Source organism: Glandiceps talaboti, chromosome 8, assembly GCF_964340395.1.
Source record: "Glandiceps talaboti chromosome 8, keGlaTala1.1, whole genome shotgun sequence".
Classification (NCBI taxonomy): Eukaryota; Metazoa; Hemichordata; class Enteropneusta; family Spengelidae; genus Glandiceps; species Glandiceps talaboti.
The window spans coordinates 17,425,093-17,446,506 of record NC_135556.1 but is presented as its reverse complement, the minus strand read 5'-3'; the positions used below and the strand labels follow the sequence as shown (position 1 = coordinate 17,446,506).

Sequence of the window (21,414 nt, the reverse complement as noted above, 5' to 3'; positions counted from 1 at the left end):
TTATCATTGGGTAATCGGTACACTTTCAGTAATTATGTAAGTAAGATTTGTTTCTGATGTCGATACTATTGCCCTAATTATTGGTATTGAAATAATTTGTAACCCAAATAGCAAACTGTTGAGCGGTTACTATTGTAGATATTTGTAAGCGTGGGGTTAAGAGATTGTCTAAAACTTTAGTTTTGTATTACACATCACTCTTAAAACTGAACAGCGGATGAATTAAGTGTACTCTTTAAAGGTTTGCATCTCACTAAATTGATGATGTCATTTGGTTTATTTCATTAATTCCATTTTTACATCAATCATTAAAGGGATTTCACTATTAATGGATCAGAGATAACAACTGGTTGCAATATATGAACCACAGCTATGGATAAATATATCTGGTTTATGAAAAAAATAAATTCACTATTTTATCGGGAAGTGCCATCACCGTTGGCTACAAATACTTTTAACCAAATATAATTTTAAATATTAAATGTGAAAGTTAGCTATTCAAGGATGGCTTTTTCTTACTCATTTGCCATTTACACCATCCATGCATACATTTGGTTGATAAAAAAGCACTTTCTAGACAGCTGCATTATTCATGTTTTCTCATGAATGATTCCATACCACATATTATTAGTATACCTTCGAATGTTATTCATAAATAGCTTTCAGAAACAATATTATCATTTCTGAAAGCAATCAAATATGATAGGCATTAATGATTTCGATTTGAAATTGCCTTTATGTGTAGAGCCTGACAACCCAAGAACCGTGAAAGCCGGGGGCTGGCCAGTACCACACTAGTGGCGTCAAGAGTCTCATGTTAACCCACCTAGTATCAAATAAGATAGTTTACCTATCCTAACGTGCATGATTTATATCAAAAGAAGTCAAAAGTACTGTATATAATATTCAAAAATATATAATTGAAGACTTTTCAATTTTTACACACTATTGATGAAAAATTGTACTGAAATCGTCAAATGCCCTTAGTACACTAGACATACAAACACTGTACGAAGTTCTATTTGCAGACCTGAGGATGTACTAAAGTTTCGGAATTTTCTCTATTTTCTGTGCAATTAATCTCTCTTTACTGGTAATAATTGCTCGTGATTATCTTACCTTATTCTAGTTAGAGCGTTTTCGAAAATAATATCTACACCTTAGGCCTCACAGATAATACGTCTAAGCAACAGCTTAGCATCAACACATCAACAATCACAAAAATATTTTAAAAACGGAGCTATCTAAAAAAACAACAACCCACATCTGGAATATGAAGAAGAAAGAATCAACCATACAGCATCAAGTTGTCCATCACAACCCAAGCAGCGACATATACAAATGAAAGAAAACGGTGCAAAATCTGTCTAGCAGCAACAATTTCACTGACAAAACCGACCTACTCAAAACAAAAGATCGGAGCTATTCTCCAAGTGCTGCCCTGAAAGTAAATATTATTGCCATAGCAGAAAATGCTTACGTGTATGCTTATATTCCACACCCTTACATCTTTTCTAAACACATTGAACATGGTAGTTATTTTCAAAAAGTGAGCTCATACCCATTTTATACTGAAGGGGCCATCGTAACACGCGGCTACGTACTGGGATATTACAGCCGAGCTACTTGTGCCGACAGGATAGCTCATTGAGAATAGTGACACAGACAAGAGCTTGTTTCGTTCATGTAGCTATTTACCTTGCGTTAGCTAACTATTCAGTATCCGAATATTAGAAATCAAATGTGAATGCCAGGAATGGTTATTTATCTTAATCAAATACAAAATATTTCCACACACGGACTACAGCCATCAAAATACAAAACCTGTCATTGTACTTTGACAACGATATAACCGGGGTGTGGTCCAGATTTGTTCCGGTCTGCTGCAAGTAATCAGGAGTATTAATATCTTATTAGTTCTTTTCTCAGAAAAGCTATTCCACGAAATATTTGTCTGAAAAACAAATCTATACTCATGTTCTTGTTGAATTTAAATGAATAATTAATGCAACTATGAGTTTAATTATATATTATTGTTGATAAAGGACGAGTCTGTGTCTAAAAGGGATTCAACAAGGAACACCTTCTCATATATTTTGGATTGTTATTCTTTCTTCCTTTTTTTCAAACTTTTTGCTTGTAAAAATGCAACATTTAAAAAAAAATTATGAAAATTATTGTTTTGCAATAATAAACCCCAAAATACATCTGATGGTGTTTAAGGTTATATTTTCACCGTTTGTTAGTTAAACCTTAGTAATATTCTTACACGTAAACCAACCTAAATACACTGTCAATGCCTCACATCGTCTACTTTTTACTTATCTGGCATGAGATCAGCAATAATGATTCCATTTTTTTTATAACCTCTAACTTCTCTTTTCATACTCGAATACATTCTGAATACAACTTTTTATATGCATTATATACTGCGATGTATTGAATTATAGAACATACTATATATTACATAATCTAAACAATATTATTAATAAATTTCTGTATTTACCAGTCTTATTTATGAATATGTGAGAAATAAATCTAACAATGTTCCTCATTCAAATAACAAAATATACAGTGTCAAAAATGGTAGGTCCGTTAATGAAATAATTTGACAATGTAGATACCATAACGATAAATCATATAACTAGAACACGTTTTGGTTTATATCAAATTTTCAGAGTTATGTCGAATTCTTCGAATGATGGTAAACCCAAATTTTGGACATAAAAGTGCAATCACCATTTTTCATCAGACTTATCCGGAAGATCTTTTTTTCGTTTCGTTGGATTATGTAGTGCGTATCAACAAGTATAATCCCGTATTGTGTTTTCATCTTCGATCGAAACACTGCAGAATCGTGTTGCCATATATGTGCTCCATGCAGTATTAGTAGCAGAGGATTATAGACTAAATCCAAAGAATAAGGATGCCATAAGTCGTTACTCAGAGTTTCACGCTTCCTCAGCGATCATCAGGCGACTGATAAAATTGAGATCGTTAAGGTCAATATGTACATGTAATTCTTTGTGCATACATTGTGTAACAAGATGGTCGGACTAAATGGAGGTTTCTTTCTCTAATTGGCGAGGGAAAACATGTTTTCATGGCGACATTTGCGAGACTAATTCAGATTTTTGGTTCAGTAGCCTGCACTTAACAGCATTGAGTATACATAGTTTCTCAGTTAAACATGAGATTGGGTGCCGCTTGGGTGATGATATCCCACGATAGATAGACTTTGAATTTAGTCTATATATATATATATATATATATATATATATATATATATATATATATATATATATATATATATATATATATATATATATATATATATCAGTTAATCTTAATCCAAGTTTGAACGATTAGGTACTACAACATAGTTGATACATTAAGGAACCTGTTCAGATGCATTGACGTAGACGGCTATATCACAATCAAGCGTACACAACCAACACCAACACCAACACCCTTACGGTCACATAGTAAAAATGTGAAATTTAACATTTCCAAAACAATGACTTAAGTTGCATAATCCCATGTTAACCGGCAAGATAAAAAACAATGAAGTGAATCGGATAAAAAATATATGAAATACATATTTTAAACGTGTGATTTTCACCATTTTTTCAAGGGTCATTTTAATTTTCACTAATTCCAACTACTCATCAATCATACACTGCATGACCAATACACCATATTGTATGTTCTGTACACTTTAAATTTATTTTAAAGTTTATTTAAGTGTGTGCTTGACATGCTGAAGAAATGCTGATGTTGAAAATCTGCATGGTTATCGAAATGACTCCTTGTTACGGAATTTTGCAAAATTACAGCAACCTTATAAGAAGTGACACTATACTAAATAAATCTGACAATCTTCAGCACTTTAGGTCATGATGAGATTGGAAATTATCCCTATTAATAAATTAAGAATAAAATTCATACCAATTGGAATGATATACTAATAGCAGGATGCACTGAAATGGAAAAGGAAAATTTCCGAAAATTTATGTAGTGTAACTACTCTACTACCAATATATTGTACATACTGGGATGATACAATTATGATCATGTAGGGCCTCTTTGTCACAGTCTATGGAAGTAAAGTGGACACTTAAGTTCAAAAACGTCCCACTGGAAACATTATTATGCCAAATTGTAGTGTACATACCCCAGTGTAGAGTACATACCCCTCACAATACTGCTGCCATCGTGTTTAAAATGCAGTTGTCTATTAGTCATATAAATGAAAAACTGATGTTTTGCACAGAAGTTCACACCTTGTAATGAGAATTAGTGTTATAATTTTTGACATTAAGTAACAATTGAATGTGAACTGTCATTATGACACTGTAGTGTACGTACCCCATACCCATCTAGCAATATACATTACATGACATTATGTTCTGTTACATATTATTTCAACTTAAAATAGTACTTTACAGTACTGTTATTATTTGACTTAAATAAGTTAAAGACACTGAGTTACTGAAGCCTGTGAAAAGTGTTCCCTCATTGAAATTAAATATTGAGTTTTAAAGATTGTAGTGGTAGAAGAAAATTGATCATTTGGTCATTTTGCACCTATGTGTGTTTCTGTTTCTGATATTTAGATTTTATATAAAGACTTTGAAAAAATAAGAGTAAGACTTGAGATTTTCAGTGTACTAAGTGAACAGTTCATCATATTCAAACCCATTCCAAGTCTGTAGTGTACTTACCCCCAACCCCCCTCTCCATCACAATTATTGCCAATGCATATTGCGTTACTTGATGGTATAAGGTACTAAATCTCCGAACTAAATCATACAACATGTAATTATCTTTTATTATTCTGCTGAATGATCCTTAATGTTTTAGTGCAAATTATAATTCAAATAAAGTATTGTGTTGTTCAGAAACAATTGTTGACTTAATGACCATTTTGACTTTGACTTACAGTGCACAAAAAAACATGCAATGTGTTCTTTATAGAGAATGTGTAATTGTATATGAGTAAATCTTGCAAACCCACCACTTTTTCAACTAGTCTAAACCAAAATTACGCCAAGAAAATCATTATCCATATCAACAACCACCAATGACAATATCATGTAAGAGTACGTACACTATGCATTTTGCATAATAAAAATTGTTCTGGACTTTATTGTGCTCTCATATTTTGGAATTATAAAGTTAATATATACAGCTTAACAAACATCAAACTTATTTATGTTTATTTCAAGTTTCATATTTCACCTCTAGTGCGCTTGATTGTGATATGGCCGTAGAGTAGACATCAACAAATTGAAGTAGCAGTTTGCTTAGATAACACCTTAACCTTGGCTCACACATTCAGTGTTAACACAACTCAAAACATAGCATGTAAAGTCAACCCATTTTTTGAGTGTAGTTGAGTACATAGGTGATAAAATGTTCAAGATATCTGTTGAAAGTAGTTACCAATAATATAACAAATAGTGCTGATATGAGGTTGTCTTCACCGGCGCTGAATTTGAAATTTGTAATAAATTGTGGTTATCAGTAGTGATGCGCACAATTTTTTGCATTTCTTTGAGTTGACATGGTGTACTGTATCAATATGATGCACAAGTTGATCGCTGGAACTTTCTTTTTTAAACTTTTTTAAACCGCACTGCGATACTTGCAATATGTTTACTTTTTCTTGGACGTAGGAAAATGAATAGCCAAAGTTTTTTTTTTCTGTTTTTTTTTTAATTTAATTTTTTATTGAATAGCCAAAGTTTATAATCCGAGTATTAGTGTTTCGATTTGTTGAAAAGCCATTAGACACTCACAACATAACATTAACTATACAGTTTTAGTTTGTTTGTTTTTTAATTTGAAGAAAGTTGTGATATTTAACAATCGGTTTCAATTCACATACCGTGTTCAAAGACAATGTAATTCATTACGAATGGCTCCCCGTATGTTTATATTTCGAATATATTTTTATTACCATTAGTTGCCTGACATTTAGTCTCTGTGATCTCAGTTCTTAATACTCACTGACGTTGTTCCTAGCCAGAAAGCACGTCAAGAGCTGGTTTAGATAAAAACAATCACTTACTTTATTTGCAATCCAACTGCTGAAAGGGTGATAAAGGAAACTCATATGTCTAGCCATGTGCACATTCTGTAAAATACAATTAAATGGTCCGGTTATGTGAACACGGCTTTGTGATTTTTCATCATGTCGTTGGAAACTGTGCTGCTTTGGTGCTCCCAGGCCCTATTAACGTATTATAAATATTAATGCCATTACTGCATAGGCGCCTGTTCTGGCTTAGGCATCATCCAACTTAATCCCGAGATTTATTTCAAACATGCATGATTATATACTAGGAAGATGCATTACATTATTCAGCTCGGCGTTCAAAGCTGTTTCCTCTCAATTCATTGCGCAGCAAATGGTCAATATCAGGGATGAACTGAGGTGTACGTTAATAACGTTGATTAGAGATATAATCACAGAGAGCAACTTATTAACAATTAAGTTAACAATTTGGTTAAGATAACATTTTGAGTGTGTTATGTTATGTTAGGGATTATTTATGGTAATCACTTCGTATCTTTTTAAGATAAACATTGTTGATATTGAAATCACAAAGTAGATGTAATGTGTTTGAAATTGAGTCTGTTTCCTTTCATCAGCATAGCGCCTATTAGACAAAGAGTTATCCTCAGACTAGACTTAAACCTATAGTATTGAAATGTTGTTACTTTGATATTTCAGTGGCATAGGAAGACTCAGACAGTCACATTGATAAAATGTTAAGTCTATCAGCAACACATGTTTTACTATCGTATATCAATGTTTAAAGGCTGTCTATGTTTCATATCTGAGCTGAATATTGAATCGCCATTTTACATTAATAAAGTCGATCACAAATTCATCAAGCAGTGGTCTGTATTCCTTCTCTATGAATAAGGCACTTCATTGTAATGGATAGATGAATAGTGCCCCAGGTTACTTACAAGACGAGCACACTGCGTGTGAATACTGGCATTTGATCTCCTTCCACTGACGTCATACGGCTTTAGACAACTACAACTGGATTTGATTGACGCGTGGGTTATTCTAACATGTTTTCTTCATCGGCGCAAGATGCGCGTCATCAAATCTTTATATATAACGGAGCGTTGTCGATAGCAGCCATAGGCTCTGTTTGCATCATTAAACGTTTCTTTTGATGAAGCAAGAATTCAAGAACAGCAATACGATTCCATCCCAGCATAATGTGCTTGCTCATGGATTCTTGCAAAACTTTACAAACATCAAAATGAGTCACACGATACCCTACAGCTAACTAACGAGTATGAGATATCTTTTTTTAAAAACGAATTATATAATATAAGCTGTGTGCAAAATGTAATTGACCTTCCATAAATTATTAGTACCGTTGTGATGTTAACCGTTAAAGTGATGACGAATGTGTTGACATATATAGGCAAATCTAATTACATCTGATACCATAGTTTAGGTTATCTGCCTTAAGAACAATCATCTTTACGATGACCATTTTGCAAACTATCTTTGTAAAGACGATTGAATAACAAGCGCAACAATTACATCAAGACATTGCCATTTGATTCAGCATAGATTTTGTGACGACAATGAGATCACAATACAAGATAGAGTAAGGGTATATGATAGCAAATAAATTCAATGGACAATAAAATCTTATTATATATTCCCTATTGGCAGTCAATCATTTCAACGTGCCTAAATATTACTGTGTAACTGTTAACTGTAACTTATAGCTAATTTGGATTTTTTGAAATATCTTGTATTAGCACACCTTGAATCAAACACAGGGTTATGCGATTTTACTGTACTATAATTGCTTCATTTACCATACTTCAAGCTATACAGTCAATATGTCAGTGTGAATCTAGAATATGTTGAGGCAATACATAGGATGAGAAATAATCAAAACCTACAAGTTACATTCATTTTGTTTGAAGTACAAACCTTTCCATTCATATAGAGCAATGTGCTTCGAGTGTGTTACCTAATTTATCTAAGTAAATGTGTGGGTCTATGTATCGTTATTTTCTGCGTCAAACTTCATAGAACTGGATTATATACAAGTATCGTCATGCTGTGGCATTGCGTATGTCTGTTCAGTTATACAGTTTCCACATGTACAGTTATTTTTATCAAAAATATCAATGCGACTATTTTTTCGTGTAAGGTAATAAGTATCATCTCATCATTAGATGATACGGGTGAGAATTCTAACTTTGTTGTTTTTGCATTAAGTTGGGACAACAACAATTGGGCATGCGGAACAAAATGTGCCTCTTTTAAGTATACACAAGGTAACCTAGTTACATTTACATTTATATACTATGCAAGGAATATTAGTTTCATTTTGATAAATATTTGATAGCGTCTTCGCAATTTCTTTGTGTATTCCTATAGTATAATAGTTATGTTCTCTTAAGGAATTATTCTGGAAAGACGTAAAGTTATATATCACTCCAACAGAAGGTCTCTACTTTAATATGAGTCCATATCAATATCTGAGTGTATTTGCAACTCTCTCCTCTTGGAAAATTAAAGATTAAAATACTGAGGAAAAGGAATTAATATGTTTTCCATCGTATATAAAACGGCTATAGAATACATATCCTTGGGGCAAGAACCAAGTCGATACTTGAGGCAAAAAATGCTTGAATATTGAAATTGATTCTTCATTTTACGTACTGTTGTGTTCATTCCATTAAATCGAGGTACATTTGACATACAACAGGAGTACGAGTTTGTCGCATGATTGGATATATAATTATACGGCGTCAGTATGTGTTTCAATAAATTGGTAGTAGCGCAATACAGTTCATAGACAGGAGGGTGTAACGACACTAGCAGAGACTGTCCTACAGCATGAATAATTTTACCAAGTCTACCATGTGTCTATTGTAATAGTAGTAGTAGTAGTAGTAGTAGTAGTAGTAGTAGTAGTAGTAGTAGTAGTACTGTGCATGCTGCTACTGTTACATCATTGACAAAATGAAGAGCCCAGACAGTGTAAATGATGTTTGTGTGTTATATTTTTGGTGTCTATCTCAACATGAAACCTTGTCATCAGGCTCACTGATCTTGATAGTTCAAATACTAGCTTTGACTTGCTTCTGGGAAAAGAACTGTTAATAACGTCACAAAATGTTTGAATAAAAAATTATAATGTTGTCTAGATTTGGTATGTAGTTAAATAGGTGTTTCGAAGTTGATGTTTTAACACTGTACACAGTGTTTTTTGTCAAGGATGGTAAGCAGATACAATCTGGCTGAGTTCCACTGTCACTTTACCAGCGTTCCCCATCAAATTCCTAATATAATGTATTGGAAACATTTTCCAGATTTATCATATTTCCCCTTTCTGTTACCGGGGTTCCCCACCTTAGCAAAAACCACTGGTGCAACAGCAGAGATATCAATAATACAATTTAAAATGTAATGCTTCGCCTTTCTTAGAACACTGTTATCTTTATTATCAGTCAATACTACTACGCACAATACAAATACAGTATTTCTGGAATATCCCTGGAATATTCCGAATCATTACTATGCTTGATGTAAATACACGTCGAAAAAAAAGAAAGCTTGTCACTTGCTATTTCACATCTTAAGCATCTACCAGCTGTAATGTAAGCGATAGCACATGTAAAATATCAAGGTAAGTTACACATTTAAGAATGCACAGAAAAAAGTATTGACTTCAATGTGACATCGCATCTGCAAGCGATATAAAGCGATGTCCTTGCTATTAGCGAAAACTTACAAAGTTAAACGGCGGCGTCCACGTGTAATGGTAACTGAGTAGCACGTGATTGACACAAATTTAAATGTCATCTTTGACTTATTTTAATTTGCTTACAAGATTGGTGCATTGCGATGCGATATATTGGTGCTAAAATGTCTATGTCTCTGAGGCATATATATTTTAGCGCTAACTAACCCTAACCCCCTTAACATAGTAGATTACAACCGTTCTCGTGTTACTCGCACTCAGGTAGTCAGCCACAAAAATACAAGTTAACCCTAACAAAGCAATTTTTATACGTGTTATCTTTGTCTTTGTGTAGGAGGTCAAAGTAGATTACTATCCCGTGAGTGTTCTAGGTAACTATGTAGACATACCTATGTACAAAAACGTAAGTTATTTCATACATTCAATCGTGTAAACGTGGCATTTTCCTGGTCTAAGTTCCAAATACCTATTTTAGACATCCACGTACACGTCCTAAAGTAGGATTCATTATCAAAGATTAATTCTAATCTTTCAAATTGTTGGAAACTGTCATGATTTACAGATGGCAAATACTGAGTGTTTCCCTAGCACTTTATCCCTTTCTTTAAGAAACATCATGCATCTTGAAAGCTCTGTTGCTATGACTTATAGAGTGTGCTTCTGTTATGCACATTTTGATTGCATTGTTAGTCTGTCGATTGTGTGATCAGCTTGGTGTAGCTGATGAAGAAAATTAGATCATGTACGTCCTCTAATGATCAGCAGTTCCTGGAAATGGTAACCATGGTAACCTGCATTTCGGAAAACACAGGGCTGCACACTCTTCGCCACTACGACAGAGTTTGGCAAAGACAGTGAATTTTATGTGTCACATTTTTGTTACCATAGCAACAATAAATGCATTTGGATGTGTCACTCAAACAAAAACCTGTTATATATAGCATAATATTTTTTTTCGAGTTAATGCTTTATTTATATTTTGGTTGCCATGTTAACGATTAAATAATATATATAGCGCAAGGTTCGACCTGGCATTTAAGAGAGCCCAACGTTATTTCTAAAATGCACGTATCTTTCATTTTATGTTTACAATAATGTCGTGACAAAATCTGGTGATGTATTCTATTCCTCCACTTTGAGCAACCTAGGCTGATGGAAAAAAAATAATTTTGCCTAATGCCAATTAATTTTACAATTTCACCAATTTTGGTAGCCGTGATAACCGCGAATGTAGCCAGACTAATAGTAAATTGGTCTTGTCTCATACACAATCCTTCCACAAAGGCTCATAACTGTTAATATTAAATCAACGATATTGCATCTTCTACTGATTTCGATGGATATCTCATAAATACAAAGAAATCTCATATGTAACGACAGAAGCAAAATTATGTGTCAATATAGTTGAAAGGGTACGCAATACCTGAACGGGCAGAAAATTATGTTTTAGAGATATCTTTAAATTTCAGCCCTACCGAAATAAAATCCACCAAATTTAATTTCATAAGGATTGTAATTAGGACAGTCTCCTGACGGTAACCATATAACTAATTTTCAGTGAAATATTGTTTCAAATGATCTCTGCAAGATTTACCACTCGTTCGTTTCATTTCATGTTAAATCAAATAGAGTTTACATAAGACTGAAAGTAATTTACGTAAGAACGTTTGACAAATTCTACATTACTCAATTCTTGAATAGTATCTCTTGTAAAGATCAGCAAAGCTATTTACTAAGTATCTGGAATATGCCTCCCCTGTGCGATATATATATATAATTATAATCGATTACAGTTCCACTTTTTTCTTTCGGCTAACTGATTTCCTTTAGACAGTTATAGTCAACATATCCCCAGGGTATGACCGTACAATTTGTAGTTGACGAATTGCTCACTGTTTATGTTACACGCTCCTCGGAAATATAGATCGATAATATAGATATAGGATACTGCTTTTGCTGGATTAATTTTCCTGTCTTACTGTGCCGTACACAATTGCTTTTTTTCGGCTTAATAAGTCTGCCGCCTGTTATGTGTTCAATACTAGTAAACACATGTGCATGATACATGAGTTCGAATTGTACATTTATTGTGCAGTGTACCATTCACCCCTAGACATTAATGTTTTAGTACAGTTTGTTTTAGACAACTAAACCTCTGGTCAAAATTGCCTAACATATAAGCATTGTGGGATTGTTCCATCTATTGAGCATCTTTTGATGTGCTCTGTTTTACAGTAATTTGTTACGTCAAATCTTCAATATGTTAAAGTATTTTTGTACGTAAACGTGAGTGTCTGAAACTCTGGTCAACAGTGTTCGGGATTACTTTAGGGTTTTATTCAGCAACCTCTGTTCAAAGGAGTGTTCAGTTTAAAGGTGATTCAAAATGCCCACATTCACTATCGCTAATTTGCTAGATGACATGTTTCTGAAACGCATTCTGGTTTTAAAACTTTTAAAAAGCTTCTGCAAACACCTTAAAATGACCTTTTTTCAGTCAGTTCCCTTCGGATTTACTTCGAGAGTTTTCGGGTATTTCCGGTCCCACCTAGACCACGGGATTATATGACGTCATAGGGGGTACTGGTTAGCACGTAGCCTATGACGAGCGTAGTCAACAGGTGAATACAACTCAACAGCATTGTGAAAAAATACATTGCTGGTCGTTGAAATAGACGTCAGTAAACAAAAACTACAGTCTACATGTCTTATTAACCAACATTTACCAATATTTACTCACACTTTCTGACTAATTGTCAGTGTCTGTGGGTATAAATGCAACAATACTGTGAAATTGGGAAAACTTAAAATCAAATGAATATTATAATTATTTCCTCTACAAATGTTCATCAAACCTTCAAACGCTCATATCAATAAGATAAAAATAAACCCATTGTTAGATAAACGCTTTGAATGATGTCTGTATGAGAATTATGGTAAGATCTCGACTTACATTTAAAACGGTTGTTTGATAACACAAAGATAGGAATATTATGTAAATGTTCCTCCGTTACAAATAGACTAAAAGTAATGTGATGTGTCTGACACATACTACAATGTTTAATCAAGAACACACCCGTGACATCGCATTTATTAAAATACACAGCCCTAGCAGAATATTTGTATATCGTTATAACGACGGTTGCGAAAGTTCAGATTCCACCTTCTAAATGACAATCAGTACGTTGATTAAAAACCTTCAGTCAATCCCACGTTACCAGGCTGTGTCCACTAATACTTGGCGCCAACCATCACGCACACATCTGTAAAAATTTGTTGCTGAGGAAATTGCTGCAATTTCGGCAATTACCGTTTAGTTCTTGGTAATGTATTTATTCAATATGGTTAACCGATGTGGAACATTTTAATTACTTGTCTCCTCTAAATAGCTGATTTGTGCGTCTCTTCGAAATATTTGGTTTAGGAATTTATGGCTCGAGAAGATATTAGTAGGTAGGTAGGTAGGTAGGTAGGTTGATTGATTGATTGATTGCTTGATTGATTGATTAATGGATGGATGGAACAACAGACAGACAGACAGACAGACAGACAGACAGACAGACAGACAGATAGACAGACAGACAGACAGACAGACAGACAGACAGACAGACAGACAGACAGACAGACAGACAGACAGACAGACAGACAGACAGACAGACAGACAGACAAATGCGTAGGTAGGTAGGTAGGTAGGTATGTAGGTACATAGATAGATATATAGATAGATAGATAGATAGATAGATAGATAGATAGATAGATAGATAGATATCAGTGACAGACTACTCTGAATAATACATTGATTATGATGGAGTCTATTCTAGATTGTTCATGGGAGGGCAGTGTCTTTTATTGTGTTATTACCGAATAGGGGTATGTAAAGGGCATTGTTTGTTATCTATGCAAATGTTGGATATTCAAACTGCAATATACAGCATCATCGATGCATCACAGAGGTCTTGTTTTCACCCCATTTTCCTTTCCCCACGAAACATGTGACTTATTTATGTGTTTTTGTACGAACGGATTTGAATGCCTAAAGATTGCAAATTTATAAAAATAGATTTAAGATAGCATAGACTTTCAACTGAATTCCTACATTACTGTCTACATGCTAATGTGACGACGCGTCCACAAATCTACCTAGAGCGACAGCATTCAATCTAAAGATCTACATTGTAGATACCAAAGTGGTAGTGGAGAAACATGACATACATCCAATAAAAACTAGCTTTAGCTTTAAATTAAATGCATATCGAAAGATACTTTGGCAAGTATTATTGGCCAAGGGTATCTACTTTGTTTCTATGACTACAGCAACTACCTCCAACTTATATAGGAGTACTAACACAAACCTTATTTTGCGAACTATTATACTTTAGTGTAACTTTACAAGATTATTATATTGTCATTATACAAATGGAAAATATACCCTTTAAAACAATCTTTAAGTTTTAAAAGTTTCGAATTTACAATAGCGTACTAATGGGTCCTTTTCTGCTCAAACCAAACTTAATACATTGATTGGTTTCTGACAGGAGGTTTAATGGAACGTCCTCATCATTTAAAATCGATTTTAATCAGATTGACTTTGACCGTGTAACATACTCACAGAGCTCATACAGAGCTTGTGAAACTCGTTTTAGAGAGTATTACAGGTTTTTTATCTCCTAATGTTGGACTACGATATTATGAATATTCATGAAAGAAATCTGTCCTTGTACTTTTGAAATTAATTGCATTTTGGGGATTGTGTTCGTGAAAATGGAAGTGTCAGACACTGACCCGGGATTGAAAATTAAGACTTTTACCAAACTGACCGGTAGTCCATCCCCCGGGGGGTACCACTGGCCAGGTCTGGTAGGGGTGTGTGGCCAATGCTGTCCCCAGACCCCATGTTAGACCAATTTTGACCCAAAGCCAATACTCAGTTTTAGACGTGCAATGTTGAACGCATATGGTTGAACGATGGATGCAATGTTGCGCATGCGCAGTTAACGTGACAATGCATTATGGCCTTATGGGGCGATATCTTGGACCAAGCGTTTCAGGGGGTGTGCATGCTATCTCAACCAGGGAATTAGCAGGGAAAAATCCTGAACTCGTCGAGAATTTATTAAGGGGCTCCTTTCAAGACCCCGGGTCCATCCCTAAGAATTGCTAAACGACTATGAATTTTTCTGGGCGATAGCTAGCATAAAACTCAATTTAGTTATCTTTTCATCTTCAGCTAGTGATGGATTATTAATATTGTTAAACCGGGTAAAAATTATTCCCATAACTGCATTTGTAGAGCTAAAAACCATTCGATTTAACGATATTACAAGTAATGAATTGGAAATGGCCTTTAGGTCAGGAATGTATTCTCATTACTCAAATCAGAAACTGTAACTGCATTTCCAAAATCGACAATCAAACCTGTCGACACAATTGCAGGGTGCTTGTTATTGCCTGCAATCACCACGTATGTCATTTACTTAGCCCAAGATACGGCCTCAAAAATTTCCAATAACAACATAAAGTACTGCTTTTGATTTAATAGATTCACATTATGTAAGGAAATTAACAGTGCTTTCTCCTTCGTGTGTCAGGTATAATTGTGTATTTAGTTACATCGATATAATCTTTTCTAACTAACTTGTCCATAACCTTATTTTCCTTGTAGCAAGTAGCGAACTCTTGACAATTATATTGAAAACAGACTAGTGTATCTCAAATTTTTCTGAAGGAATTCTTGTCAATATTCAGAAGAGTTAATCTGACCAATTGAATGAATAAGAAATTCTACACATTTCATTAATCTCTAAGAAAGAAAGAATTGATTGCTTATAAAGCATTGTCCTATGTGATGTTCAAATGACAAATGCTAAAAATAATACGGTGTCTAATTTTATGTACCGTAATCTTACACTTGGTATACTGTAGTCATATAAATGATAATAAGCATTTGAGTTTCTTGACTTCGGGCTATGCTTCTCAATAAGCATCTATCTCCCAAAGATTGATTAAAAATGTGCGTATTGTTTATAGGCGCATCACGACGCATGTGGTATGTTCAAATTTGCACCACCATCTAATTTTGTTCGGATAAATTTCGTGAAACTTCATGGTGTTAAAATGTGATAGCGTTTGAGAAATTCTAACGTCTTTTAACCTTAACAAACAAAATACAATTTCCCCGATTACATGAAAGACGATTAGCATTGGAGACGATTGCTCATATATTACAATACAGAGACGTGGAAAGTGACTTTGATCTTTTCTAACGTCTAAGTTGTGGGCTACTACGAAACAAGCTATTGCAAGCGATGAACATTAGAGGTAGCTAGTATTCTCCAACTGTGGTACAAAACCGTATACCTATATTTATGAGGATTGAACATGTTTAGTTTACACGTAATGAACTATTCTAGGACGTACTGAGGTAATCAGTCGGGCGCGTAATGTTTCTTGTAAATCGCAAAGAACTCTTTTTGCTTTCTGTATGGGAAAATTATATTTTAGAATGTCTGCCTGAGCATGTCTGTCAGTCTGTGTGTGTGTGTGTGCGTCTGTCTGTGTAATCATTTACTCAAAAACGACTGGCTCAATTCACATGAAATCGATACACATATTCTTTAAGTTAATGGCTAGAACTAATTACGTTTTGGTAAACAGTTCTTTGATATGAATAATGAATTTGCATAAATAACGACATTCGGTAATTATGCCATACCTATGGTTCTCTGTATATAAGAAATATTTGTTAAATACATTGATGTTAAGAGCATGCATGTCCTATCGAGCTTGTTCACTTAGCTTTTAACATTATTTAGCATTTGCATATTTAGTGATTTTTAGTAATTAGGCTATATCTTCAGAATCCACACTTCAAAGCCCATATAATTTAGTACTTCGATACTAATTGATGAGAATAAATTAGTTTGATACATAGTTAAAGAATGCAAACTTCAAATTTCATATAATTTGATTCAATTGATTTGTCAATGAAGTATTTTTTCATGCATGATAGCTTTAGCTCAAAGTTTAACATTTCAACAGTCACAGTGTGTGGAACAAAAATCTAGGGTTTGCCCTTACGAAAGGCATTCAGTATACATCTGATTATAGAAATACGATCATACTATATACCCTGATCTTTGCTCAATCATTACCATAATCAGTAAACAGTCATGAGCGTAACAGAGTAAATCCAATTGAAATTACTCCAACTGATCATGAAAGAAAGGTTACTGAAATCGTCCATCAGGCTGTATTTAATGAATCATGAATATGGTGCAGTGTTTAAGAAAAATTTTGTAACTGTATCTTTACAGAAATGGATTCACAGTTGAAGTACTCAGATACCCCAGTTTGTTCAAAAGAAATTTAAATCTCATAAACCTTTCTGGAGCCATGAGCTAACTCAACTTACTCAGGTTTACAGAATAAGTTTGTGAACCGTGAGTGTGCAGATATACATGATGTACATGAAAGATTCGGAAACTTTTTAGCTAACAAATCGTCAAATGGGAACTAGAAGTAGCTCAGAAACCAAAATTGAGAACATACATTACTTTCAAAAAAGTTTATGGTAAGGAAGATTATCTACTTGGCAGTATTTCTCGTGCAAAACGTTCACTGTTGGCTCAATTTCGTCTTGGCATACTACCTCTTATAGAAACTGGCAGGTTCTCTAATACTCGGTCGAGGATAGGCTTTGTAATTTTTATACAATGACACATTTCTGAATAAAATGCAAGCACTTGTACCAAACTTTAACAATTTAAGTATACAAGATAAACTCTTTACTCATGACTAAGTTCTGGAAGTTTTCTACTGACTTTATTTATAAGGCTTTTGGAGAGAGAAAAAGCACACTGTGTGATTAATTTTCTCCAGTTTTTATTTTCAATATGTATATTTATACTGTTATTTTGTGTCTTATAAGCCCAGTGGGCTGGATGTGGCAACTCTTTAATTTATACGGTACATGTATTTGTGTCTTCTAAGCCCAGTGGGCTGGATGTGGTAACTCTTTAATTTATACGGTACATGTATTTGTGTCTTCTAAGCCCAGTGGGCTGGATGTGGCAACTCCTTAATTTATATGGTACATGTATTTGTGTCTTATAAGCCCAGTGGGCAGGATGTGGTAACTCTTTAATTTATACGGTACATGTATTTGTGTCTTCTAAGCCCAGTGGGCTGGATGTGGTAACTCTTTAATTTATACGGTACATGTCTTTGTGTCTTCTAAGCCCAGTGGGCAGGATGTGGCAACTCCTTAATTTATATGGTACATGTATTTGTGTCTTATAAGCCCAGTGGGCTGGACGTGGCAACTCTTTAATTTATACGATACATGTATTTGTATTGAACGAAATGTTCACTTGGTAAGCTCACATAGGACACGTAAATAAATAAAAACAAACAACACAGGTTCACTCTACCCATCATTTATATTAAAATTGTTAATATAATTGCTATTAGTATTTTCACATAAAAATAGCATACATGAATGCCTGCTGGGAGAAAGGTCATTGAGTTGTCTCTATAATACTTAGCAAGTAAGATTGTCATGTTGGTTGTTTCTGAGGAAGATTACGAACATTTGCCATCGTACAATATGAAGGCGTTGGAACAAACTATACAATAATAGAACATCGTAAAAGTCATCTTTTCGCCCGTGTTGCTACAATTTTGTTGAACTCTGGGTAATAAAATATCCTGTCACCTATTTAACTTGATAAAAAGTACTCATGCGTGTACCGTTCTATAAATATCATTTGTATACACTCAACATATTCGTGCTAGTGAGCATTGAAAACATGTAACATGTTTACTCTAAAAATCGAAGACGCTCAGCAGGTCATGTTTTGCCCGGCATGATGGATATCGATACGTTGAAAACAACTTGCGTGTCTTGGAGGCTGTAATGATTCTTCTCCTAGCTACTTATATAAGTAGTGTAAGCTTTATTATCTGAGAAAACAACTTCCTAGGTTAAACTTAATGAGAAGTGTACATGAGATTTACAATACAATACAATACAATACAATACAATACAATACAATACAATACAATACAATACAATACAATACAATACAATACAATACATCCTGAGAAAATTGGATACCTCATGTAGCTTCAAATCTGACTCTATCTACTTAGGGGTACAATCATGAGATGGAAATGAAATGGTACCCTGGGGACAGATGGATATATAAGAAACAAACACAATAAAACATTACTGCAATCATGAACGCATTCGTGCTACAATGGACTTTTCTTCAATTCTTGTCATTACTCAAAGTCGTTATTTTCCGTACTCGATAAACTTGTATCTATCATCTGACAAGGTCATATTGAATTCGGAATACACCCTACATTCCGTGCGTCAGTTTGTACCTGTATGTCTGGCAAGAACAGACCATATTCATTCAACCTTGGTACCGAGGTGACATATCACACAGGGCATATGCGTCATCATTAGTTTTACTATACTTTTACATTTGAACGGTCATATTTGTCGTAAAAATCGGCTATGTACTCAACAGCTGAAGAACTGTAATACATGTAGATAGATACTTTGCAGTGATATTGATTGCCAGCGTTCTTTTACTCCGACAGTAGGAAGTTTTATTGATGTCCAAGTTCATGGTTTCTGAAAACCCAGCCCTGCCCAGATCTCAGACTTGTAAAGCTATTTTGCATGAGAAAACGGTCCCACTATTGTGTTGAATTAGCTTTATATATAATCATGAAGGCAGTGGTCACTTGGGGGGGGGGAAGCTTTGTCTCATAGCAAAGATTTACATGATTTCCAAAACACTAAAACCAAGTGAACTCTTGCGGCGTGCAATTGCAATACGAATGAGTTCTACTTTATGTTCATACTATATATCCTGTTTGTAAACTCACATCAACCACTTGCTCGTGAATGTTCATTTTAACAATGGATGACAAAAACATTGAAGGACACCCACCAAGTTGAATATTGTTGGTATCGAGGATATTTGTGGTTACACGTAATTCTTTTCTTTGATAAAACCACCCAGTCATTTCAAATATAAATACCACATGTTATAAGTCGCATGTACATTGACACACGTCTAGTCTATAATTAATTTGTGTGTATAATTTTTTTTTTAATTTTCAGATACGTCGTTATTGTTACCATGGTTAAGTTGGCCCCACGTACAAGAGCTATTACGGCAGCTACAGCAATTGTTTTGATCTGGATCATTTCATCAGTTGTGGTAACACCTACGGCCCTTTTCACTGAAGTCCGTCCGTTCTACGAGAATGGTAAAACATTCCACTTCTGTGGAGAATTTTGGCCACACCGTGAGATCACAGCACTGAAAGTATATGACATGTTTATACTTGTTGTTGAATTTATCATACCATTGGCGATAATGGCGTTCTGTTACGCTGGTATTTCTTTGAAGCTTTGGAAGCACAAAGTACCTGGAGCGCCACGGCAATCACAATATAAAAAGAAACACGGCGATTCTAAAAAGAAATCCATTCGTATACTCGTGACCATCGTCATACTTTTCGCTGTTTGTTGGGTACCTTTTTACTCATATGCAATCTTTAGAGATTTCTTTCCCCTTCTCCACAATGAATACAGGCAAACTTTCAATATATTCTACATAGTTGAAGCTCTGGCTAATGGAAATAGCATGGTGAACACCACCATCTATATAATTATGAACAAAAATGTCCTTCGCAGACTGCGAGGATTGTCAAGAGAAATACGGAGCAGGAGAAGCCGACTGGTCCGAAGTAGTCGTCGACAGTCCTTACCATCTAAGGTTGTGTCACAAAGAGATAAGACTATCGTGGAGAAATATCCTATGATGGCGACAAGTGTTAAAGCAAACGTATAGTCCGTAGTGAAGATATCCAATATCCTGGTTTTCAACATGTTTTTTGATGCCGAGATGTTACTCATCACAAAAGAGTGTTTGTTAATAATTATGATAATATACTTTTCATGTGGTATTTTTCTTTACCTTCTTTTGTATTTCTATGAAACAGTTTGCATTACTATTTTTATCTTATACGTCACCTGTCCCCAATCATGAGTTCACCAGATATGCCACATTAATTTTTCACCAAAACATCCTACTTTTGTTATATCACGCATACGTGCGTGTATGTGGTCACTGCAATTTCCATTGAATTTGAACTTGAGTTGTATGGTTCATGTCATGTGGAAAACATCAGAAATCCAACCTCAGAACGGCAAATGTGCGTAGACGATTAACTGTGCTCATCATGAGATCATGGACAGGTAAACATTGAAAAACAAATATATCAAAATTACAGCCATTTAGGGTGCAGGTATGTATAAATGATTACAAAATAATGGGACCAAAAAAAACAAAAGAGAGAAGGGTAAATGGGGAGTCAAGAAATACCCTACAGCTAGCCTAGCCTGACCCCTGGCATTGTACATTGTGAATGGTACCAAAGAGAGGGTTCGCGGTCATCGATGAGACGGAAATACATGCATAACTAGAAAATAAATGTACACACAAAATTAAAGTCTTTTTTTTAATACATGAAAAGTATACACAACAAACGAAAAGTCTATACCTCTCTACGTTTACAATTTAATCACTTGTACTGTTTTTAGACTATTAAATATTGTTTCAAAGATTTC

The 21,414-nt window shown here is 34.5% G+C and overlaps 1 protein-coding gene across 1 annotated transcript in view; it reads left to right on the top strand.

Moving 5' to 3' along the window:
* LOC144439279 (prokineticin receptor 1-like) overlaps positions 1-20,635 on the top strand; it is a 29,403-nt gene extending 8,768 nt beyond the window's left edge. Inside the window, exon 2 of the mRNA XM_078128556.1 lies at positions 19,900-20,635. Within this exon, the coding sequence (XP_077984682.1) occupies positions 19,900-20,635 (736 nt within the window). The remainder of the gene's footprint in view (positions 1-19,899) is intronic.
* The last annotated feature ends 779 nt before the right edge of the window (positions 20,636-21,414 follow it).